Source organism: Lycorma delicatula, chromosome 9 (genome assembly GCF_047948215.1).
Source record: "Lycorma delicatula isolate Av1 chromosome 9, ASM4794821v1, whole genome shotgun sequence".
Taxonomy (NCBI): domain Eukaryota; kingdom Metazoa; phylum Arthropoda; class Insecta; order Hemiptera; family Fulgoridae; genus Lycorma; species Lycorma delicatula.
Window position 1 is genome coordinate 115,487,713 of NC_134463.1, and position 27,253 is coordinate 115,514,965.

General features: G+C 30.1%; 1 protein-coding gene across 1 annotated transcript; it reads left to right on the forward strand.

The window, feature by feature from the left end:
• The first annotated feature begins 307 nt into the window (after positions 1-307).
• Positions 308-25,858, forward strand: Vha14-1 (V-type proton ATPase subunit Vha14-1). The gene is made up of 5 exons (XM_075375271.1): positions 308-512; positions 7,009-7,090; positions 10,575-10,657; positions 16,098-16,220; positions 25,317-25,858. The coding sequence occupies exons 1-5, from the start codon at positions 459-461 to the stop codon at positions 25,344-25,346; spliced, it is 372 nt and encodes a 123-aa protein (XP_075231386.1). The 5' UTR covers positions 308-458; the 3' UTR covers positions 25,347-25,858.
• The last annotated feature ends 1,395 nt before the right edge of the window (positions 25,859-27,253 follow it).

Sequence of the window (27,253 nt, forward strand, 5' to 3'; positions counted from 1 at the left end):
CATAATTTCGTCAGATATTTGGATTAGTAAAGAAAATTTTGATTATTATCTTAAGTTATAATACAGAAGCGCCATACCAATGATCCCATTTAATGATAAATCAGCAAACTATCGTTTTCCTTGTAGATTGCGCTTAAACGCTTTTTTAATTCAATTTTACACTCCAAAACTGATAATCGAATCGATAATTTATTAAAAAATTATACAAATTCGGTTTAGTTCTAAAAGCTTTCGAAAATTTACAAATAAGTTCTACGAATAAGGGTATACAGTATTCTTATCACTTATTTACAAATTCCTTTGCTTTGTTGAAATAGATACACGAGATTGAGGTTGTATCTGCTAATTCAGGCACAGCCCTAATTTCTGAGCAATCAGCTGACTGTCACGAGACGTTTAAGGTATTAACCTTAGCTGTGTGAAATTCTTTATTTTGGGTATTATATTAACAAATAATCATGGCTATGCATTCAGCTGTTAAAGGAAAACTTCTGGCAGTTATAGGTGATGAGGTAATTAATATCTTGTGTAATTTTAAAACAATCCTTTTTTAATTAGATCAAATGTATTTTGATAAAAGCGTTCTTGAAATTTGATTAAACTCTTAAAATGAAAATGTTAATGATATACTATTTGTTAAATCAATGAAAGGATATTTAAAATGCTTATTTTTTTGATAATACGACATTGAAAACGTAATAAATTCATTGTCATTATGTACAGCTGTTTACTGTCAAATTTTAGAAATTATATCTTTGTTTTTTTTTTGTTTAATCCCCGAGACCACTAACGCCCCTCGGGTCGTTATATATTGCCTCAGAGGATGAGATGAATGATTTGTAGTGTGTATGAAAATGCCATGCCTGAGCGGTGATTCGAACCCGGGACCTCCGGATAAAGGCTGAGACGTTACTACTCGCGCCAAAGAGGCTGGTTTAGAAATTATATCAATATTGTTTATAGTTAAGAGTGTTACCCAAATGAGGTATTTCCAAAAATATTGTAGAATTGTAATTCAATAATTTATTTTAAAGCTTTATTTTTTGTTGATCAGCTTAATGAAATATGGTTTAACTTTTTTAAAAACATTTTTTTAACATGTGAAAATTATTTCAATTGCTTATTACAAGTGGAAATAATTTTAAAAAAACTTAAGTGGCTGTATGTATGTACAGCCATGTTAACAATATAATGGAGTCAGTTGGTTTCATTTAACCATAATGCTTCAACAGTGTTTACTCTGATTCTATATAAGACAAACTACCAGACTTGTTTATTCCCATTTTTGATCTTTTTGAAATATGTTTTTGTTTATAGACTGTAAACTGCTAAACAGATTATAAACCATGTCGCTCATTTTGAATTGATGTTAACAAACCATTCAACACAAATTTGAGTTAGTAAACGATTGTTGTTGCAGCTAACATTGTGTATGTTTGTCCTATTCTCTAATACTACAGTACTATTCTTCAGCAGTACGAAGAAAAAGTATTATTCATTCCATTCCATACCATACATAGTAGTGGTGTGTATGTTAGTCACTAGATATTATTGTGTGAGTCATTTTTATGTGTTCCTCAATGATAAGAAAGAGGAGGATAGTTGCAGAGTGATGTCCAACAATGCAAAGTGAAGATCATTAACCATGCAAAGAGAGTGCATGCCAATGCCTTTCCAACATTATCTTCTGTCATAAAACAGACTTATCCATCATTACTATTAAATTTGTGCCTTTAATGAGCATCTGGTTTTAGTAGGGTTGTGGGCATAGACCTGTTATAATTGGCCCAGTCTACCCTTGTTCAATAGTTTATTTTAATTACAATTTGCAAAGTTTTGTAGTAATCTACTGACAATATCAGGAATAAATAAGTATATTTATTATTCGAGAAAGGTAGCCTGCACCCCTCAAACCAAGTATCCTGGTGAATTGGTTTATATTCTCAGCAAATGCTCTTCCTGTAGCTTCAACAATCTTTGTTACCTAACTACAAAATAATTTCAAAGTAATGATTATTGGTACATCGATAAGTATTATGCAGCAATCCTTTCTGTTGTAATAAATTTACTGAGAAAAGCCAAGAATCTGTTAAAAAATTAAAACTTTTACATTATCCATATTTTTATTTTAGCAGATTGAATCTTATAAGGCCTTTTTTGTGGGAGCGATTGAAAATATTGCCTTAACTGAAAATATAACCATTTTTTTTTATTAAGTTGAAACCTCTTTCCTCTGTGTTATTCATTATGTTTTTACTTTTATATATGTATATCAGTGTTCCATTTGTTTTCTTGCTCTTTACGTTAGATATTACTTTTTTGACTGGTGACACAATATGGATTGGGAATTTAAAAATCACTAAAGCACATGACAAGATTATTTCTCTTTTTTATTATTAATATTAAATATTATTAATTTCACTGGTGATAATACGCCAACACGGTTATATTTTAAGGAGTACCCAATTTCACATAAATAAATTGAATTTTTTATTTATTTAGGTTCTTCACTTTCATGTAATAATAATTTCATATCACCAAAGGTAAAATGTTTAGTGGCACCCAAATAATAGAAAAGGGCCCTTATACCATATAACTTATAGGTACATCATTCTAAGGTAGTATTTTGTGTATTTTTCCTCCTCTACATGTGATACCATATTGTAATCTAGATTCAACAACGCCCAATAAAGCAATTATTTAATCCATGATTAAAGTGATGATAGATCTACTGATTCAAGTGTACCAAAATAAACGGGTGAGGTTACAAGCTGAGGTAAGAACAAATAATGATTAACAATAATTTGTTCCTTCAACTTTTACTTTAGACCCAACCAATTGCATAGAACCAAATGATATTGATGATTTGTTAGATATTGAGGATGACAAAGTCACATCACACTATTATGTTGGTCAAATTAGTAACAATAATTATACAACTTTACCTACACTGAATGTATTTTGAAGTGATGTTTGAGGAAACCTATATATATATTTTTTTTTTGCAAGTGTTAGTTGAATAATGAATCATTGTTTAAATTGTGTAAATAACTAAAAATCCTGTTGATTTTTTCATGTACTGGTCTGTGATGACATGATGAAATTGATTGTTGATTGAACAAATAAAAAGCTAAGCAAAAAATTATAAAAGGAATATTATCTGAATCACTAGGTCCTTCTGACATTGGCTCTTACAATAAAAACTAAGTTGATGTTTATGAATACAAAAAAATTGATGTAGGTTTAATTAGTGGATGGTGTAGATAAAAAGCCTTGTATGAATGTATACTGGAGCACAAACTTACTTTATGCTTGTGTTGTTTCAAAAGTTATATTCACGCAGAATTCAGATATGATAAGATGGCTTTTTGATCCAAGGTTTCATTCATTTAAATTTGTGCAGATTTCTTGGAGTTTTCTGAAATAAACTTATTAGAACCAAACAGCACATAATTAAAAAGTTAGTATGTACCTGATAGTAAAATTTTACTAATATTCTGGCCTATTTTCTAAAAGTATATTATAGCCAATTACTTTTGCTCATACTGGATTTATAAGAAGAGTGGTATTATATTAATAGGCTATTCCATTGTCTTACTTGAACCCAAATTTTAGAAGCAGTACATTCTGCTTCTAAAATTTGGGTCTATTTGTGAAATAATAAACGGATTTGAATTGGTTAACTATTGACATACTATTTTCATTATCCTTGTTGAAAACTTTAATGTCATATTGGTGATGATATTCTGAATGTTTGTTCTGATTGGTTATCAGCATTAATTACTAATACAATATTATGGAGGTTTTGCGATTGGATAGGATATAGTATTAACAGCATTCAAGTGTATTACATATTTTGATTTGTAAAAGTACAAGTATGTTGTATACTGATCAGTAAGATTTATTCACACCTTATGATTAGATAATAAAATGAGGGAATATGATTGATTGGAATTATAATATATATATATGATATATATATCTTATGATATATCTTATGATATATATTATGATATATGGATTATAATTGGTCAGTTTTTTTCACTGCTGTGATCAGACAAAAACTGGTGTTTTTGATTGATAGTTATTCATATTCATATTCATTGATAGTTATTCTTCGTAGGAAAAATTCGGTATTCTGATTGGTTAGTTATCAGTAGAATCTGATTTGTTTGAGTATTGGATTATTATGAAGAGGTACTATGTTTGGAGTGGTGAAACAAATCGAATTGGAATGTTTGATATGCTAGGTTGAAGGTGTATTCCCAGTGGTGTATTTTTTATTGGCTTCACTTTGGGAGGATTATAATCATTTATAGTGTTTGAGTCATATTTCATTATTTTTATACACAATAGTTGTTTGTTATAAAGGGGCTAAAGTTAAATAAATGTTCTCAATCTGCATATTTTTTTAAAAATTGTGAATCTTGATATCATATTCTTTTATTTATTCTTATATTATCCTCTGCCAGTATAAATTTTCAGTAACACAAATTATTACTGTTTTACACATATGTTTACGATTTATGGTTTAAATACCCTTGCGTCTAGGGTATGTGTTTATTTTAAACAGATTCAATAGTTGCTGTAAAATTTTGTTCAACAGTAAAAATTGGTACTTACGTATTAACGCCACCGCAGCTATAGCTTTACTTAAAAACAAAGTAGTCAATCGGATTTCGGTGGAAAATGAACAGTCTCTTTATTAATTTTAATAAATGGTTATTTATATTTATTTATTTTATAAATATAATTTAATCAAACTTAACCTACACTCGCTTCGCTCGCTAACCTTGACTAATTAACACCGTAATTTTTTGAGTATTTATTTAATAAATTCAGTAATTATTGCAATTATTTATTATTTAAATAATCAAAACACTACTGTCAATTAGTCAAGGTTAGTGATCGTAGGTTAAGTTTGGTTAAATTAAATTTATAAAATAAATGAATATAAATAGCCATTTATTAAAATTAATAAAGAGACTGTTTTGAATCTATGTTAAACTCTATATCGGCCCATTTTCCACCGAAATCCGATTGACTACTTTGTTTTTAAATAAAGCTGTAGCTGCGGTGGCGTTAATATGTAAGTACCTAAAAAATTTTACTTTCTCATCTAGATAGCACTATAGCTCTCTAAGTATTGAAATTATCCAATTTGATCTTGTGCGGGTTTCACCGGATCTAGACATTTTCACACTTAAAGAACCCAAAAAACGAATGGAAATTTTCCTGTTGTTAATAATCAGTAAAGTGGGAAGATGTTTGAGAAGTTTTTGGATGAGAATATTGAGTTACATCAAAGGTTTATGAACCATACAGACAGTTTCAAGATGGTTGTAAAAGGGTTGCATCCTAACACATCAACAAGTGATAAAGTATTGAAAAAGTAAAGACCATTTTGATCAATAATCGTAACATAATTTATTGAAAAAGATGCTTAAGAGGTGTAAAACTTTTATGGCTTGTGTGAAACAATTTTGACTGATATTTTGAGTATGAAACAAGTAGCAGCACACCTTTTTCAAAAACTGTTAATTTTCAACAGAAGCAACATCACAGAATTTGTAAACATTCATAAAAGGTAACAGAATGTGGGTGTACGGTTGTGATATTGAAACTAATGTCTAATCATCCCAATTTAAGCTTCTGAAGAACCAAGACTGAAAAAAGCACGTTAAATTTGTTCTATTATTAAGGTTGCCCTCACTGTTGAACATCATTATAATGATGTTTCATTGTAAATTCTTACAAGTTTGTGTGAAACAAAAAATATTTCTTAGTGGTTTTACGCTGTTTAAATGAAGCAACCTGGAGAAAATGAAAACAAATGTGGGCAAAAAATTATTGAATTTTGCACCACAATAACACTTTAGCTGACATTTCACTTGTAGTTTGTGATTATTTAACCAAAAATAACACCATACTGATTTCAAAACCTGTCTATTCTCCAGATATGGCATCCTGCAATTTTTCTTCTTCCTACTGATTAAGGGAACATTAAAAATACAGTGATTTGCTACGATAGATGAAATAAAGAAAAAATTGCTAATTAAGCTTAAGGCTGTACCAGTAAATATTTTTAAACGCCTCAGGGTTGGACTAGTGGTGAACGCATCTTCCCAAATCAGCTGATTTAGAAGTCAAGAGTTCCAGCGTTCAACTCCTAGAAAAGTCAGTTATTTTTACATGGATTTGAATACTAGATCGTGGATACCATTGTTCTTTGGTGGTTGGGTTTCAATTAACCACACATCTCAAGAATGGTCGAACTGAGACTACAAGACTACACTCATATATATCATCCTCTGAAGTATTATCTGAACGGTAATTACTGTAGGCTAAACAGGAATAAGAAAGTAAGTAAATGCTTTCAGCAAATGTTTTGAGGATTGGAAGAAATGTTGGCATATCTAAGAAGTGTGTACCATATCTAGGGTCTACTTTGAAGGGAACAATGTAGAAGAAAAGTAAATTCTTATGGATAAAAGTTTTAATTTTCATTAGTTTTTATTGCAACTTTTTATATGTATGTTATTTTACTGAAATTAATTATTTTAAGATTCATATTACTCCTCTTTACTATTAAATTATATTTTAAATTCTGTTACTATAAACCACCTAGTATGTAATATTGAAATAATACACATCTTAATTTACCATTTTACTATGAAAGTACTTTCACAGGATCCCTTATTCTCTTTTATGACTGAAGTTTTTAATTAATTGCATATTGAAAATTAAAAATACTCAGTATTTTTGAATATGCAGTTTAATTAAATATTTCAGCCATGCCTGAGGTTGCAAAATCTTGTAAAAGTACTTACGTGGTAAAATTAAGGTAAGGTATGTCTTATCTAAATATTCTGTGCCAGGTGGTTTTTATTTACCACCTGGCACAGAATATTTATATATATATATATATATATATATATACTCACACACACACACACAACTTTTTTTATAAATCAATACTTTTAATGTTTACATTTTGTTTTTATACAGGATACTTGTGTTGGATTTCTCCTAGGAGGAGTTGGTGAAATTAATAAAAACAGACAACCAAATTTTATGGTTGTTGATAAAAGTAAGTATTATTTTAAAATTAACCGTTAATTAAATATAGTAACTGATGAAATTTGATAGGGTTCTTCATTCACTTAAATGTGATGTTTTTTCAACACCTATAACACCTCTTGAAAAAATCCGAAGTTAAGTAAGAATAAAATTCTACTGGTAAAGTCATATTTCTTTGAAAACAGCTCCTTATACTCTCACAGTTATAACAACTCTCAGTGGAGACTGTCATTAAATGAGTATCAAGATGCCTAACATGAAAATTAGGAGAGAAAAAATTATCTAACTATATTTAAATAATTATATTTTTAAATCATATAAATTACTAAGTCTTTAATGACTACATTGGAGATAATTTATGATATAAATTTATAAGATCCTAGGAGCCTGAAACCTTCACTGGTAGTGGCAGTCTTAGTGAATCCTGATTTAACAAAGTGGCTAATAAAAATTGAAAAATATAGCCCATTTTTTAAAAGAGCCAGCAAACCACAGCTTTAAATACTGCAGCTTTACAAATTAATTAAAGAAGCATTTTCTCACGGCACCTACCAGTGTAAAACATGTTTTTTTAAAAACAGTGTATATAAATATATATGTCGGCAATAATATATATATATATCACTGAATGGCTTTGATGGCACGTGTGGTAGCCGTGAAAAGGGCTGTTTGAGGTTTTTATAGTGCTGACCCTGAAAAGGGCTATTTGTGCATTTAGTTAGTTAGGCAGAGAAGGGCTGTTTGAGGTTTTTATAGTGCTGACCCTGAAAAGGGCTATTTGTGCATTTAGTTAGTTAGGCAGAGAAGGGCTGTTAGGTCAGGAAGCTGGTCTCCGGTGATATCAGCTCAGCTGTAGTTGGGGAGTTGCAGCTTATCTGTTGGAATCATCAGACCAAGCTTCCCCTCAGCGGCAGTTGGGTCCGCACTACAGTGTGATAGTGGTGGCTCCCAGAGCCCCACAGTGTCGGGTCAGTGTTGGTTGTCTTCCGCTGGCATGGCCAAGGTGGTTCAACCCAAGTGAACCCATGCTGGGCCAGCTCCTGCTGATGGGCTCATTGGCCAGGGCACTTGAAGCCGTCCAGTAAGCTGGAGCAGGAGGATAGCATACGCATCCAGCGGCAGGCTGGCCAGGAACCTTTTTCTTCTTCCATCTTCTTCTGCTTCTCTAGGCGATTGTTGGCAACGAATTAAAAATTTGTTTTGCCGTTCACCATTTTATAGGTGCTCGTGAGTGGTAGATTCACAGCGTGGATTTGGTGGGAGAGTTGTGCAGTCACCTAGCTTGGTGGGCAGTGGCACGGTGCTTGTACAGGTACATATGTATACTGTACTCCCACTGACATTTGAGCAGCTACTGTTGCACTCAGCATGTATGTGACAATAATACACAAGGGTGGATCAATAAATACAGTGTTAGAAATGAAAATACAAGTTTTTCAGAAAAATTATTTTATGTTTCAACATAATCTCCTTTTAGAGGATACACTTTTCCCAAATCCCTGCCATTTTTTTAAGCCATCAAGAAAAAATATTACTTGTCGAATTCTTCAAAATAGGCTTCTGTCTCAACGATGACCTCTTTATTTGAGCTGTATTTTTTTCCCATGAGCCATGTTTTCATGTTGGGGAACAGAAAGTAGTTGCAGGGAGCGAGGTCAGGCGCGAGTATGGTGGATGCGGCAGCAATTCGTAGTACAATTTATGCAATTTCGCTGCGACAATTCAGGATGAGTGAGCTGGTAAGTTGTTATTACGAAACAACACTTTTTTCTTTGGCAGTTGGGGGCAGTGTCTATTTCAATTTCTCGTTTAATCGATCCAGTAAATCACTGTAGTATGCCCCATTATTTTGTTTCCTTTTTCCAGAAAGTCTATGAGTACCCTTTGCATCCCAAAAAATCGTAGCCATGACTTTTCTCACCTGACAGGACCGTCTTGGCCTTTTTTGGAACAGATTCACCTCAAAAACCCATTGCTTTGATTGTTGTTTGGTCTCTGGCATATAGTAATGGATCCAGGTTTCATCAACGTAAAAACTCGTGCGGATTTCACTTGAAGAGATCTAAACACTGCTTCGAAGTTGACCGCTGTATCTGCTTGTTCGAAGTGAACAATCACTACACCCATCGGGCCAACAGCTTTCTCATTATTAACTTATCTAGTAAAATCTTTATTGCCATTCCGTATGACACAACTACGGCCTCTGCTACTTTATGCACATTTGTTTGGTGATCAGCAAGAATCACGTCATGGACCTTTTTCAACGATTTCCTCAGTAACCACATCTGCTGGGCAACCTGGGTGCTCCTCATCAAAGACAGAAGTAAGCCATGTTTAAATTCATTAAATCAAAAACTCACAGTTGTTATACATGGTGCAGAGTCCCTATAGACAGAATCCAACTTCACTTTTATTTCTTCACATGTTTTTCTATCCAAAAATGAAAAGTGAATTACGGATTAATATCAAAAAACACCAAATATGTTTAATACAAGTGGCTATCAAATAAAAACTAACTTTGAAACAGTAAAATTTTGTTAGTTTCATAGATGGTAGTATATTATAATAATGTCAACTTTCCTTAGCAACACCACCTACTTCAAGCACGAGTACTTATTAGTCCACCCTCATATATATATATATATATATATATATATATATTTATTCGTTTAGTGTGTGTGTGTGTGTTTGAATATGACAAATATATAAATTATAAATATAATTCTCAACTCTCCCACCAAATCCACCCTGTGAATCTACCACTCACGAGCACCTATAAAATGGTGAACGGCAAAACAAATTTTTAATTCGTTGCCAACAATCGCCTAGAGAAGCAGAAGATGATGGAAGAAGAAAAAGGTTCCTGGCCAGCCCGCCACTGGACGCGTATGCTATCCTCCTGCTCCAGCTTACTGGACGGCTTCAAGTGCCCTGGCCAATGAGCCCATCAGCAGGAGCTGGTCCAGCATGGGTTCACTTGGGTTGAACCACCTTGGCCATGCCAGCAGAAGAATTTATTATATATATAAATTCTATATTTGTTTTCATATTTTTAATTTTTTTCCCTGTTTAGATTACATTCATTTTGGTTTCTTTCTATTCAGGGGGGGTGTCTATTTGACACCCTAAATTGTTTCCATTTATTGCATTGATCTTATTGAGTTCATTTGTTTTTCATTCAGTTTATTCTGTTATTAATTTGTTTTTTTTTTTTGTGAAAATTTACATTGCTGTATTTACAAGCAGCACTGTAGTAATGAATTTTGTTTATCATCAGTTTTGAACTTTAATGAGTATACATTTGTTTTCCCTTTTTTAAAAAAATCACACTTTTCAATTACCATGGTATTACTCCCTGACTTGTTCTTAGTATTACAGAATCATCAGCTTGTAAGGAGATGCAATTAGCCATATGTAATACCCATTACCTTGTAATTTATCATAATGTATTATTTTGTGTTATGTTTTGTTATTTTATATTCTGTCCATTATAGATACTAGCGTTAGTGAGATTGAAGAAACTTTCAAACGTTTCATTAAACGTGATGATATAGATATTATTCTCATCAATCAAAATGTAAGTTTGCATATTTCTTATAAATATTTTATTTATTTAACTCTTTATCAATATGAATTTCAAAACTTCAAGGAAGAAGAAAATAATGTTTTTTATAAATTGTTTTTTTGTCAGTATCTTAAATGTTTCCTATGGACTTGAATTGTTTTATGTAATCAGATTAACTTAATGATCAACAAATGTAACTAGATTCTTTTTTTTATTAAGTAATGAAATATAACCATAATTTTCCATTTTTAGCATTTGTGTATTTTTTTTCATATATTTCTGAGCAACCAAAAATGTGTAGTATGATATATACAAATTAGAATTTTTTTTTGTATTAATATTACAAACTTAGACATGCATTCGTTGAATGAGGAATAAAATGAAATAATAGATGAAAAATGTCCTCACATTGCAAGGAATAGAACCTATGACTAGATAATTTAATAGCCAGAATTCTAACCATGTTGCCAACAAGGTTACATATAGGTTCTTACAGGAATACACATAAAAGGTTTTTAATAATTCCCTCTTACACACACATTTACATCGTTGATACAAAGTTTTGTAACCACTTTTCAGGTGCCACTTTCGGATTGGTTGATCACTGCAGCTTTGATGTTTTATCTCATATCATATTATTTAGGGGGATATTTAATGAGTGTAATTCCTTTTTATCCAAAATAACTGATGTATGTAACAGAAGGGGTGGCTGATATTTACAAGTTTTTTTTTTTGGGCTCAAACATTTTAGTTAACCAACAAATTTAATTCTAGAGCCTCTGTAATACCTCTACATAATTGATGACCATAAATCTGTGAGGAAATATTCCCACCAAATAATAATTATAATGTATTTTATATTGAAAAAAACAATAACATGATTTTCATTTACAATTTCTCCAAGCAAGTTTTTCTGATGAAGAAGGATATGTGGTATGGCAATGTGAATTGTTTCATTTTGGTGTCATTCTGAAACACCAACTTTCATCACCAGTAAAGATACTACTCAAAAATCATAATTTATTTTCAATTCATGCCATTAAATAAATGAAACAGTTGGCTCTTTTCTCATTGCTTGAAACTTAAATGCATTTAAATAGAACAAATTTTCATGTTTACTAATTCCTGTAAGAAACCTTGTTGAAATTGATTGATCTTCAAGCATAGTTTTTCTCATCTTTTTGATCATCTCTGGTGTTTGAATGAAGATCAGTTAATGAGACCCAGAATCATCATTTTACAATTTATGTTCTTGAAAACAAAGAAAATCATTCAAAAACCTGTGGCCAAGACAGTCATTCAGTACCATGAATTTTTTTTACTTCCTTGTACGAAGTAAAGGAAGTATTGTGATCGCAAATAATCTTGGTTTTCAGATTTCAGTGGAAATATCTATTTTGACCATCCTGGAATCCATTTTGACTAGTTTTGGCATGACATCAGTATGTATATATTTATGTGTGTGTGTGTGTGTGTGTGTATATCTTGTCAACTCAAAAATGATTAGCCATAGCATAATGGAATTTTGGATTTAGGACTGCTGTAAGATCTAGTTGTGCACCTCCCCTTTTGATTGCAATCAACTGAACCAAATGTGTCCTGAAAAGCCCAAAATCCAAAAACATTTGGGTTTTTGACTTTTTCTTAACTGCAGTAAGAAAAATCTCTCATTGAGGGTTTTTCAACAGTATCTCATAAGTAGTACTTATTTTCATTGGTTCCAGAGTTATAGCTAGATGAAATTTTAATTAGTGAAATATTTCGATTTTACAAGGGAAGGCACTTTGGTTCAAATCAGACTTTTTTTTTTAATTTATTTTTATTTTTTTTTTAATTTTAGTATATTGATTTATTAATAATTAACCCATGATTGTTAAAAAAGTTTTACAATAATAATAATAAATAAATTTAAAAAATTAAATAATTATTCAATAACAATAAAAAAAAATTTTTATATTAGAAGTTATTAGTGAAATAAAATTTTATGTGCTTTTAAAAATGTGTATATGTAATTTAATAGGCATTATTACATATGTGTATATGCAATAGATTTGGTAAAACATCTGATTATTTAATATTAATTGAAAATTATAATTTTGAATCGCATTATTTTTGGGTTTTCTAGTTTAATTTTATTTAATTATTCTGGAATTTCTTTTTATTTTATCTACATTAAAGTTAACTACAGAATGACTGAAAAATAGACCCTCACAAGAACAACATATACACTGAGGCATACATGCCCAATCTTTAATAAATTGCAAAAAATTACTCCTCTGACATTGTCTGACAATATTCTCTGTAAGTTAGAGTTGATCATCATTTTGTTTATTTGTTTTTTGTTGCCGATCATTTAATCGCACTTTGGTTTGATATAACTCGTTTGATCTTATTTTGTGTACATGTTCTCTAGTTTTAAAATTTTCTCTTTTTATATTCATCATTCTCTTAATTTTTTTATTCTTTTCTTGGTCTTCTTAACGTCTTCTTCCTCTTTATATTATCATCTACTCTTAATCTTTTTATTCTTTCTTTGGTTTTAACATTTTCTTCATGTTATCTTTCTTTTTCCTGTATGATTGTTTCTTTTTCATTTTTGATTATTCACCAAATAATTCAATAATAAAAACTGAATATTTTACACGGTAAAGTCGAAATTAACATTTTTAACCAATATACAGGAGTTCACTAAAAGGAATAGTTTAATTATTATTTACTTTTATTTATACAATACACCAGAAATCTGAAACTTTAGTTAATCTGCAACTTATGAAGATACAAATAATACTGATTTAGTAATACAAGTAGTATTACTCCTATATGAGTAGTATACCAGTAGGATTACTCTATCCTAATATTTCATGTAAGATTATTGAATTAATAATTTTATAAATATTTGATGTTAATGAAAACTAATAATTCAGCAATTGTGTAACCTGTCCACTTTATTAAAGAATTGGAGGATCATATCACACTTTCAAATGAAATAAGTTTAAATGAAGTGCAGCAGAAAATGTGTATATGTAATATAATAGGTGTACAAAGAAGTCATGTGATGTCCACATCAGATTTTTTTTTAAACCATTAAATGTGTCTCTAGTACTGTCACCCAAGATCATTTTAATTTCTTAATGACATTCTGCTGCATAGCACTGCTATGTTTTCCTGTAAATCACAAACTCAAGCTTACATAGCTTTTAACTTGTACTTAAAGGAAAGAAAACACACTAGTAGAACAAACCATTACTATTTTGCTTTCTTATGGCAATAGTAAATGCAAAGCTGATGTAATTGTATTATTTAATTAGCACACTGTGTTATCTATACCTGTTGTAGGTATAACGATCAATAAAAAAGTTCCTGAACAGAAAATTTTAGATGTTTTAAATACCTAAAGAAGTATCTTGAATTTTTATCTGTCGCGCAATTATGATAAAAGTAATAAAATAATAAAAATCTAAATATTAAAATGTAATAACATTTTATTAATCTTTTTTACTTACTTATATTAAATAATATTAATTTTACTTAATTTATCTTGATCAATTAGTGATTTTGATTAGTGAGAATTAGTGAAAAATTCTCATATTATAATTAAAACTAAATAAATGGCATATTCACTAGGAATGGGTAAATTTAATTTTCTCGCTTATTTAGTTAAGGAAATTACAGTGTTTAGAAAATAAACAGTTTGTGAAATAGTTGCAAATACTTGTTTACATTTAATTTTGAGTTAGATCACATTTCCATCCCCTTATAGAAGACAGTTAATTAAGCATACATAATATTGTTATGTATAAATACTGTTCATGACGTTAATTTATGGCTATTAAACCAGTGACAAGTTAGGTTAATCATGTAGCGTTACTAATTTTATTAAATAGAGATAACAGTTATTTCAGCAAAAGAATGACTGAAGTTGAAACTGAACTGCAGCTAAGAAGGAGATTAGAAAGATTCTCTGTACAAGGTAGAAGAGACTAAGAATAGATGCAGTAGAGTCATAATTTGGAGACAGTTTGTAAAGATTAGGGATGTAGAAAAAGTTTCAAAAAAAGAAAAAAAAATAGGAGGTATGTTTTTTTTAATATAAGGTTAATTTTGAATTTCCTGCCTATATAAGCTTTGTGAACAGATGGCGCTTGTGTAGCTCAGTTATATCAATCAGTTGTAGTCAACTGTTAATAACAGTAGTTCAGTCATTTTGTGTTTAGTTGTATATAAAAAAAACACGTAAATGAGTACTACAATTTACGATTCTGCTCATTGTAATTTACAAGGACATACTAATTTTTGTTGGTAAAAAACAATTCTATAGTTGATATTCACAAGAAAACTTGATGACGTTTACAGGCAGAATATTATGAGTAACTCTAAAGTAAGACAGTGAAGCCATTCATTGTGAGAATGGCGAATGAATGTTCATGAGCCGGCCATGGTGAATGAATGTAACAGCCGGCCATCAAAGGTAACAGATGATTTGACTGAAAAATATGAGAAAATCAGCAACTCACCATGTCACAGTTGTATTTAGAGTTTCATGATCTTTGATTTATGACGTTAAAAATTGTGTGGCAGATGGGTGCTGAAGATGTTACAGACACACACAAGGAAAGATGTGTGGTTGCCGCATATAAATTTTTGAGGTATTATGAAGATGAAGGTGATGAATTGCCAGAGATGAAACCTCAGTTTCTTATTCAGAACATCGAAACAAACCGACAGTCAATGTAATGGCAGCATTCATTATTTCCTACACTGAAGAAGCTCAAAGCAGGAACATTTGGTAAAATATATCATGGCTACTGATTTTTGAGACAAAAAGGTTGTCCTGCTTGTCAGATTTAGTAATGGAAGAACTACTGTGAATGCTGATGTACATATTGCAACATGTTAAAAAACTTTAGAAGAGCTATAAAAGATAAATGGCGGGGAGTGTTGTCCTGCAAGTTTTTGTTTTAGCAAAATAATGCAGCCTTACATGGCAAAATGATTGTTTTCTTTTTTTTTCACCTTAAACAGTGGCTTGCAACACAAAGGTTTGACAATGAAAGCACGTTAAAAATGGTGTTTCTGCATGGTTTAAGTCAGTTGTAGTGGGCTATTTTGTAGAGGAAATAAAGAAACTAGTGAAATGATATGAAAAATGTGATGTTGAAGTTTGCAATATAATAGCAAAGTAGTAAATTAATATAATTTTTAAGTATAAGTTGTAAAGAATGTTCAGATTTTTCATGTGTATTTTTATTTCAAAATAGACTTAATTTAAAAACGCACCTTGCATAAAAAAGAAAAAGAAATTTTAGTCAGTGGTATATAATTACTACTGTACTTTTAAAACCAGTATTATTGATTTTCTAATTCATTATAATAATTTCCAAGAAAAAATTCTGAAAACTGATATTTCATTTCTTCTTAATTTTAACAACTAAATTCTTTTTTGTTTTTTAAGGTTGCAGAATTAATTCGACATGTCATTGATTTACATAATGCACCAATTCCATCAATACTTGAAATCCCATCTAAAGATCATCCATATGATGCTAGCAAGGATTCTATTTTACGCAGAGCAAAGGTTTGGTTTTTATTTATTTTATATTTCATTGTATTATGTTAATTTTACTTTTTCTTGCACGATTCAATAGATTTTTTTTTAAATATGTTAAAAAGTGTTATATATTTATTTTTAACCTTTGTTTTTCTACTTTTGGAATAAATCATTTCAGAGTATGAGTTCAATGGCTTATAAACAAAATAGTGTAGGAACAAGTACTCAATCCAAAACTCATGATTTTCTGTAATTCATCACAACAAAAACGTTTCATAAAATATGAATTTATTTTTGGTACAACAAAAGAATATATGTTGAGTGAGAAATATGGGGTGGGATTATTGTTAAATAAAAATCACTTTTGTATATTTCCAATGCAAGCTGATTTTTTTGAAAGTTATCTGGTCAGAAATGTATATTAACTTATCTGTGATGCTCCAAGACCATGTGCATCATCAAACATTGTTTTTCAGTAGCATTTCATTAACTGTGTCAGTTGTCAATCCCAACAAGTGGTAGTTGCATCTGTGGTTCATTTTTTAATTGAAAATAAAAAATCATTCACGCAACAGAAATTTATCAACAGTTAGTTGAAGTGTACAGAATAGGTGATAGAAGCAAATAAATAAAAATGGAATCTGTTATTTAATGAGGGACGTGCAAGATAAATCAAGATTTGTATGCTCAATCAAAGATTAACTGAAAAATTCAAAATTATATTGGATAACATATTCAATAAAATAAGTGATTCACAACATATGAACTTCATGCAGCTTTTTCTAATGTTTCTTGTACTGTGTTATTCACAGTATTTTTAGTGAATATCTTCATTACAAGAAAGTTTATGAGGTGAAACCCAAGGAGTCTGGCACATCAGAATACGAACTGAAGAAAGCAGCTATTTTCAGGCATGTTTTGATTCTTATCAGGCAGAAGGGAAGAAATTTTTCAATCGCACATTAAGAGAGATGTAGCAGTTTTGAGAGAGATGAGTGTCATTACACACCTGAAACAAAGCAAAATGAAAGTCATAGCAACAGTTTTTTAATACCAGACAAAAGTATTATGATTAATTATCTGCCTTAAGGAAACATTATGAACTGTGAAAAACAATGTATGGCATGTTATACATAACAATCAGTATTGCCTGCTCACTAAAGGGGGTATATATGATCTATAACAGTGTTTTTCAACCTGGGGGTTGTGACCCCCATAGGGGTCATGAAATTAGCCTACAACTTTACATGTAAACAACAATGAAATTGTTTTATGAGAAAAAATCATTTAATATAAACATTTTTCTTAGATTTATGGGTACACATGTAAAAAAATGAATTAGTGAGATTGTTGCATTTGTTTTTCATTTAAAAGTTTTTCCATATGTGGGTCTGTGTTAGAAACTCACAAAATCAAATTGTTTTCTAATGATAAAAAATGATTCCTATATTTAGTTTTTAGCACAACCATTGACAAAAAACCTTTTTCACAGAGGTAAGTTGTGGCGAAAGGGATTAATATCTTTAATGCTTCTGTGATTAAATTTCCATATTCACTTCAACAAGCAAGCCAAAATGTATCTACATCTTCAGATGTGAATTACAGTTGTAACATTTTATCGGCAGACATTTCGATGAGGTTGTCGTGAATCTCAACTGGTAACTTAGCAGGTGCAACAGCATTTTCACTAATGCATTCAGTACCATCTCTTCTAGAAATCATTTTTATTTTCTGGGAAATACGCTGCCAACTGAATTCTTAGCTCATGCAAATGCATCTTTATGCTACTGTGCTGAATAATAGTGTCTTCTTTATCAAATTCTTTCTTAATATAATCAGAAGTGAGTGGAAACCTATCAAAATTTTTGCTTCGAAGGTGAATCCTGATATCAGACTTCTTAATGAAAGCATGAACTTTGTCTGTCATTAATAATATGTTTTTATCTTATCTTTGTAAATTCACATTCAAGTCGTTTAAAGTGAAAATATATCAGCTAAGTAAGCCAACACCATCTGACTTCTATATAAAAAAAGAGATTTTTTCTTTTCGCTCATTTCATTGCATAATTAGGAAACAGCCTATTCTGTAATAGTCGACTTTTAATAAAATTAACCATTTTTACTGCTTTACAAAGAAATTTTTTGAAATTTTTCACCATATTTTTTTGTGGCAAGAGCATGTCTGCGAAGGAAGCAGTACACCCATTTCACCTTTGGTGTAAGATAATTTTTTCAGAAATCCACTATTCTTTCCTGTTATCATCTTTGCACTATTACTAGATACTGCAGTATATTCTACCCAATCTATGATATAGTCTTTAGTAGCTTTATAAAAATTATCAAAATAACATTGTGATAATTTGCAAAACAGGTATTGATTTGCAAAAAAACATCATATTTTTTTGGTTGATTTGCCCCTATCGCATTCATATCTTACAAAATGTAAGAACTGAGAAATGTTTGCCACATCTGTTGATTCATCAAATTGAATACTAAAAAATTCACATGAACTCCCTTGCTGAATTATCTGATCACGAACATCGGCAGCTATGTAATCAATTTGCCTTGATACTTTGTTGTTAGAAAGCAAACATTTTTCAGTTTTTTTGCTTTTCCCACGTCTATTAAAATGCTAACCATATCAATTGCAGTAAGCAGTATGAGATTTTCTGCAAGTGTATGGGGTTTGGACATTTTAGCTACTCTTAATGCTTTGAGATAAGATGTTTCAAGTGTACTTTTATCAGTATGGCTTGATTTACAAATAGAAGCTTGTTGATTTCTCAAAGTATGTAATTTTCTTTCAAAAAATTCCAAACGATTTGCTTTTATGATGCGAATGTTTAGTATTCAAGTGTTGAATTAATTTTAATGGCTTCATGCTTTCATCGAAGAGGACTTGAAAGCAAACAACGCACTGTGGTTTTCCATCCAATGAGGTAAAACCATAATTTAAATAATTGTACAATCTTGTCTTTTTACTAATCGATTCACTGAATGTAAATGACTCACTTCGTTTTTCCACAAATTTATCCATTTTGTATAAGAATCTGATTGAAAACTTAAACAGCTGCATTGACCAGACACTAAAGAACGAAAACCTCAGTTATTATTATTTTCAATTAAACTGTACTTTTAAAAACTTAAATAAAGGCACCAGATACACACTTTGATTCAAATCTAAATTGACATTCCTCAATACCTTTCACCTCTTTTGTACTTCTAAGAGCATGTGTTCAAACATATTATATACATGTTTGAACATGACGCTGTCACAGCAAATATTTTTCTAGCAGATTAAATTTCAAGGAGCATGTGCACATAATGTTGGAACTTGTAATTTGCTCTTGCTTGTACACTTCATACATGCATGTTCATACCCATTGCTAGCAATGTACGCAAATTGTTTCATTGGGTTGGGTTTGGGGGTCACAAGATATTCATTATACCCACCGGGTTGGTCTAGTGGTGAACGCGTCTTCCCAAATCAGCTGATTTGGAAGTTGAGAGTTCCAGCGTTCAAGTTCTAGTAAAGCCAGCTATTTTTACACGGACTTGAATACTAGATCGTGGATACCGGTGTTCTTTGGTGGTTGGGTTTCAATTAACCACACATCTCAGGTATGGTCGAACTGAGAATGTACAAGACTACACTTCATTCACACTCATACATATCATCCTCATTCATCCTCTGAAGTATTATCTAAATGGTAGTTACCAGTGGCTAAACAGGAAAAAAAAAGAAAAAAAAAGATATTCATTATATTATTTTTTTTCTGGATTGTGGAGTTAAAAACTTGAGAATCACTAAATGTCATGCATCCACATTCAGTCTAGGTTTAGTGTCACCTGATTTTTATATATTCCTGAAATTAAAAGAATTTTTGAGTGTAAAATTCATACAGATCAATGGCAATGCTCACTGTTGCATACTGATCGAGGAACTGGGTTCTTCAGAAGGAAGATCATGAAGTTCATCTCTTAATCTCAAAAATTTGTGGATGGGTGTCAACAGTTATTATTTTGAAAAGTAGTGTAAGACATATTTTCATTGTAAAAACAAGGATTTTGAGTTAAATAATTTTTTATTATTTTATAGCAGTGCAATTCTTTAAAAAAAAGACTCGCTTGTGATTAGAGATCTTATAATACAAGGACAGGAACAAAAGTCAATATAAACTGGAACTTTTCTAAAACTAATTTTTTTGCATAAAAACTTTCTATTTAGATCATGCACCTCTGCCACCAGAATAGAAGTTTTTCTATTCCATTTTCATTGAAAGCAGTAGTGTATATTCTAAACCAATTGTGTACAAATTGTCTACCTGTTGATCATTTTGAATCATTTTCGCTTTACTTTCCTTTATTACTAGAAAAGATAATCTGATAAACAGATTAGAATGATGTTTAGCAATGATCTGGTCCAGTTACAATTTATAATAGCAGTAATTCAGAATGCACCATTATCATGAAGAAATAACAAATAATTGTTACATGTGTCTTTTGTACTGATAAGTTTTAACCTAATTGTGATAGGCTTTTATCTCTTCCAAAATTTGCATTAGCATGCAGCATTGTCCATCATTCAGTGATAAATAATCATTTACTAAACCTCACTCCAAAAAAATACTGGCAAGACAGCCTGGATTTTGTATTCAATCAAGTGGTTTCATTTTATGATCACAATTCCATTCTCAATTACTTCTTTTCAGGAATATAGTACTCCAACCATGACTCTTTACAAATAACATGCAGTTCAAACCTGTGTCCCTTTCCATTTCATATTAGATTGAAAATTCATGTTAAAAATTTCAGCCCATCATTTGGTCAGTAATGGAAGAATCAGGAATCCATTATCCTTCAGAGCTTCAACTTATTGATAAATTTTTTCATAATGCCTGTGGCTTATTCCAGTTTTTTTCATTAATTTTATCCCCTGTTAAATATACCATCAGTAAGGTCACATTCAACAAGAATTGATGAATTTTTTCATCATTTAAAATGAATTTTTTTAGTCATCATATATAAATAAAATTTGTTATGTCTTTTAAGATCACCAAAAAATGCAAACCCTTGTATCTTCAATAAAGTCTCGTTGCTATTCTGTTGTGTAATATTTATAAAAATTTCAAAACTAAGAAATAGAAATAGAACTAGAAATATTTTTATTTCATTGAAATTGATTGTCATTCATCTTTATCGAACACAAACTAAAATACACAGAGATAATAGCTGCAAATTACAAGGAATAAAACATTTTAACAAAAGTCCATCTTTGACATGAAAATAAAATGCACCTTAGCATTTATATTTAAATGTTATCTTTAATTATGTATTCAAAATTTAGAGCCTTTATGGAGTTTTATTACATCAAAAAACCCCAAATGTAAACATAATAACAAAATGATATCATATATTTAAGCAGTATATTAACAATAATTACAATAACAAAGTATAATGGTAAACATCCTCTTATTAAGCAGAAATCCCTGAATCTGAACAAACCATGCAGTTTAGGCTTTGTTTACAAATGGATAACTTCTCTAAAATTTGACCAAATGGAAATATTTTTACATCAATGGAATCTGTATATTTTTGTTTTATTTATTTAGTTATAAAGAAAGATTTAAGATTAAACAGTAATTATATTTAATATTTGACAGTACACAACTAGTAATAATAAAGGTTACTTTCAGCTAATTTGTCTCATCTGTTAATAGCTTATTTTTCCTTAATTTACTGATCCCTTAAATTCTCATAATAAATATTAACCCATTTACTTCAGTGATTTGCATCAATTGTCTACCTGGTGTTCTTTGAAATTTTATTTGAACTGAGTTCAAATGAAATTAATTGTTGTTTTACTACAATCTGAATTCCGTTGATGATTGTGTCAACTTAATGATTCATTCTCTTACAGTATTATATATATATATATATATATAAAACATAAATAAATCAAAAGTATATCTATATTTATTTCAGTATTCTTATTTTTATTTTCAGGGATTGTTTTGTGCAGATGATTCCTAACTACAATAAATTATTAAATAAATGTTTTACACAATATATTAAATGATTTGAAATATTTTTCCTGTTTATTACAGATGTACGGCTGAAATAAATTATATTTATTTTCTTTTATTTTTTTGAAGAATGTTAAGTCAAAATTATATTTAAATGTTTTTAAGAAAAAAATTTAACAAATAAAAGTAAATCGTTTCATGATGAAAATATTTTTGAAGGTCCAAAATTATTTATTAAGTTTAGAAAGCGTAATTTCATAGATGTGCAGTAGTTTAGTTCTACCTAAGGTATTTGAAGTAATGTTAGCACTGGTAATAGAATGGTGAAGGAGATAGTGTACTGTGATAGGACGCCTAGAAACTAGTCGCAGTCCACCTCCATCCTGCATGTTAACTGAGCTTTGAGTTTTATTAGCATTAAAGAAATCTTAATTTTTGTTCACCATTCGGGCCTCTTTTATGTGTATTTGTTTCTACATAATATGAACAAGGTGCTCTTTCAAAACAAAACTATTCCATTACTGTATTTTATATGTATTATAAAAAAAAATTGATTACCCTGGTATTTTTTTTTATTTTAATATCAAATGTTGATAACTCTTATGAAGAAATGAAGTAAGCAGGCACATAAACAGTTTATATGCTATTAAAAGTTATAAAACATAAATTTGGCCAAAATTTAAATAATTCAATTTAATGCATCAGAAATTAATAATAATCTTTCTAAATTATTAATTGGTTTTAATCAGTTTAAGAATTATAATTTATAATAAATATTGTAAAACTGATGATTTAAAAATTATTTTATTTTTAATGCAGATTTAAAACACGACTTGATTTTTAAATATGAGGGTTATTCAAAAACTACAATTTTGCTCTGAGGAAGAACAGCGAATGTGATGAGCACTACGAGTAGTTACTTGGATATATGTGGAGGGAAGCTACCGGCCAGCCATGTACCCACATCAGTAGCAGAATGTCTGAGCAGGAAATACCATTGTCCATTGTGCAACAAATTATAATCAGATTTCTCACCAATGGAGGTGTCAAATCATCTCAAAAAGTGAAGTTTTGACTCGACTGCAGGCACAGTTTGAAAATGCTACCCTGTCAAAAACTCAAGTGTTTGATTGGCCCAAAACATTTTGAAATGGCTGTGATGCAGTGGAAAACGAAAGTCACAAACGTCGTTCACAGACCAGCATCAATGATGACAACATTCAGGCATTTTATGACCTTGTGGAAGATGATTGCCACACAGCCATCACTGAAATTGCATTAGAGATGGTCATAAGTGTTGGGAGTGTGTAAACAATGTTGTCAGACATTCTTCAATACAACAAAGTGTGGCCAAGAGGGTTCCCATGTTTTTTCACTAAGGCACAGAGAAATGTTTGGAAAGACATCTGTCAGTAGCTTCATAATCTCTTTGAGAAAGAAAGACAGGCATTTTTGAACTGTATTGTGACCTGCGCTTGTGAGTCCACCACTACATCTCGGAAAACAGGAGATTAAGTATGTAGTGGAGGAAAAGTGGAAAGAGAGTATCAATCAAGGCCAAGAAATGCTTGTTAGCTGTGTTTTGGGACTCAAAAGGTGTGCTGCTAAGTGATCTCCTGCACCAGTGAAGGATGGTAAATGCAGCATACTACTTGCTAGTTGTTGGATGATGTAACAAATTAAAACATATAACATATATTATGACTTTAATACATATATTATTATAACATATATTTTTGCTGTTTATTGCAACAAATGATATAGACAACCAAAGCCGCACATAGCAGCTCACTCACAATAAACTCGCTAAAATTCATTGGACACCTCTTGAACACCCACCATTCAGTTCAGACTTCTCATTGTGTGATTTCCACTTGTTTTGTTTGCTGATAGAATCTTCAGGAGGGGAAAGATTTCAAAACAATGCCACAGTCGAGCATTACGTGCACAATTGATTGATGAGGCATCTTGGTTTTTTTTTATGTTGGAATCAGGAAGCTGCTATCTACCTGTCCAGTGGATAAAATGTATTTCTCTTCAAGGAAACTATGTAGAAATATAAGATAATTTATTTGTAATTTTATCTAATATCAATAAAGTTATGTAAACAAATTTTGGTTTATATTTGAATGACTTTTCATATATGGAATTGAGTTTCCAGAAGATTTTTTATGCTAATATTGGGATAGAACTTTTGAGCTGTTTTACTGTTCCTTTATGATGAAAGGGTTCATGCTGATCAAATGAGTGGAATTATTATTTAATTACTTCAATTTTCTCAGATTTAGATTCTCCATGAATTTTGTCTGTTTTATTTAGTTATTGGCAATTTAACTAATAAATGAATGCCACATCTAATAAAAAGCCTGCTTTTTCAACTCTTTTTTTTTTGGTATTACAACGATTTTGAAGGAAACTATTACTAGACATATAGTTTTTCAACCCTTTTTTTTGTGAGGATTTCATATGCAGAAACCACTACTTTTTCTCAATAATTAGTGTCCATCGAATTTCTAATGAATTATTTTTTAACCTTTAGAGCAAATCTGGATACTTTTTCACTACCTATAAAAAAAAGTGTTTCCAGATCTACATTTACATTATATGAATCCATTAATTTAATGAGAAAATTTTACCCCCTAAAATATGACTGAAACATATGTACAGCAGTCGAGTCAAACAAAAAAAATAATTAAAAGAGAAATGTAAGTGAACTATTATAATGCATCAAATAAAATAATTATACATGTGACTTTTCAGACAATTATTATTTGAAATTTCATCTTTTAAAATAATAAACAGTCTTAACTAAAATTTGTTTGTTTTCAGTTGTTATATTACATAGTAATCATAAAATGTTTAAGAAAAGAAAAATTTAAATGTTACTTAATGATTTTTTCTTTCATTTTAAAAAAATGTTATTTTTAAAATACTTAGTACTGTATTCCTTTTTCTATTTTCCATTTGACTTTACCAGTTTTCTCCACAATCATATTTCAAAACTATCCAAGTACTTCCTTCCTTTCTAACCAACCAACTTGTTACACATGTTTGAAAAACTTGGATTTGTCACTAAATTGTATTTCTTTTTTTCCAGGGAATGTTTAATCCAGAGGATATTCACTGAAATTAATATTTATCATTGTTGAGCACATCTAAAATAATATTCAATTTATGGTTACTGGTATGTTGTGTTGTAGGTTTTTCTAAAGTGAATTTTTTTTTTACAACTTGTGAACATAATTTAAGCTGTTAAAAAAAAATATCATTTTATCATTTCTACTTATCCTCAATTGCCTTTATTTCCTGTCTTTTATTCTAATTTAATGTATTCCAATCCACATTTTTTACATATTACCCAGTCATAATTATAAATAATAATAATGTTGTATTTTCAGTTTGTTACTACTGTACTATAAAAAAATTTTCTTTTCTATTTTATTTTAGGGTGAATTTTTAACAGTAAGTTTATATTTATGTTTTATTTGCAGCTACCATTATTCATGTTTTAAACAGTATTGTCAATTTTGAAAATAATTGTTATATTCCAGTGAAAAATATCTATTATTACATTGTAAGATACACATTTTAATAATTAGTATTTGAATGACTATTACAATATAATTATAATATTTAAAATGAAGTGTACAATTCATTTTGAAAAAATTTCCATTGTAATTGTTTTTAGCCATTCCATTACTGTAAATAAAAAATTATTATTTTAAATATATTTCTATATATGTATATGTATGATGATTGTTTTAAAAAAGTGTTAAATATTCTATCAAATGTTGTTTTTATTTTATTATTTTTTTACTGTGCACTGTTACCATGTCACTACTTCAAACCAGTACCAAGCATTTATCTCTCCAATCAGAACTATACTCAGAAGTTTATTAACATCAGTGATTTATGAAAAATAATGATGTTGTGGCTCTGTTGATGATAATTTTAAAATGCCTTATGATATCTTTGTTTATTCGCATATCCATATAAGTGGACATGTTCTTGTATACATTTCAGCCATATCTCACAATTAGATTCAAAAGTTACTAACAAAAAGTCACTTAACTCAATCTTCATAATTTATTATCTGCAGTGTTTGAATTTTATATGAATGTATTTTAACAAACTAAGAGAAACTGAATGATGACAGGCAGAGAATATGAAAATTTGTGACTATTCAGCTCACACAGCATCTTTATTTTCAACTTTATTTTTCAACAAAAATTAATTTAAATGTCAGGAAAAGATTTTTGAAAGTATATGTTTGGAGCATCACTTTATATGGAAGTGAAAAATGGACGATCCGAGTATCGGAGAAGAATAGATTAGAAGCTTTTTAAATATGGTACTGTTGGAGAATGTTAAAAATCAGTTGGGTGGATAAAGTTACAAATGAAGAGATGTTGTGGCAAATCGATGAATAAAGAAGCATTTGGAAAAATATAGTTAAAAGTAGAGAGAGAGAGACTTATAGGCCATTTATTAAGGCATCCTGGAATAGTCACTTTAATATTGGAGGACAGGTAGAAGGGAAAAATTGTGCAGGCAGGCAACAAATATATGTAAAACAAATTGTTAGGGAGGTAGGATGTAGGGAGTATACCGAAATGAAACGACTAGCACTAGATAGGGAATCTTGGAGAGCTGCATCAAACCAGTCAAATGACTGAAGACAAAAAAAAATTCAACTAACATTTTGTTTTGTTTTGTTTATACCAGAAGGTTTCATGTTTAGCAACCACTTTCTTCAAAATTTTACGTCCAGACTTCAATTTAATGGCATGGGTAGATAGCACTGCATCATTCTTATCAATAAATGTCATTCATCATTTATTATATCCTGTGAATAAAATATTTGTTTATATGAGAAGTGGCTGAAATGTAATGCACAGACGCTCATAACTCAGAGATTAAAAAAGATAGTCAAATACGAGGTCTGTTCAGAAAATAACTGAACATTTTGGATGCTCTTGGATATTTGATATGTCATTTAGTTTTTATGTTATTGTTATTTGGTTGCAACATGTT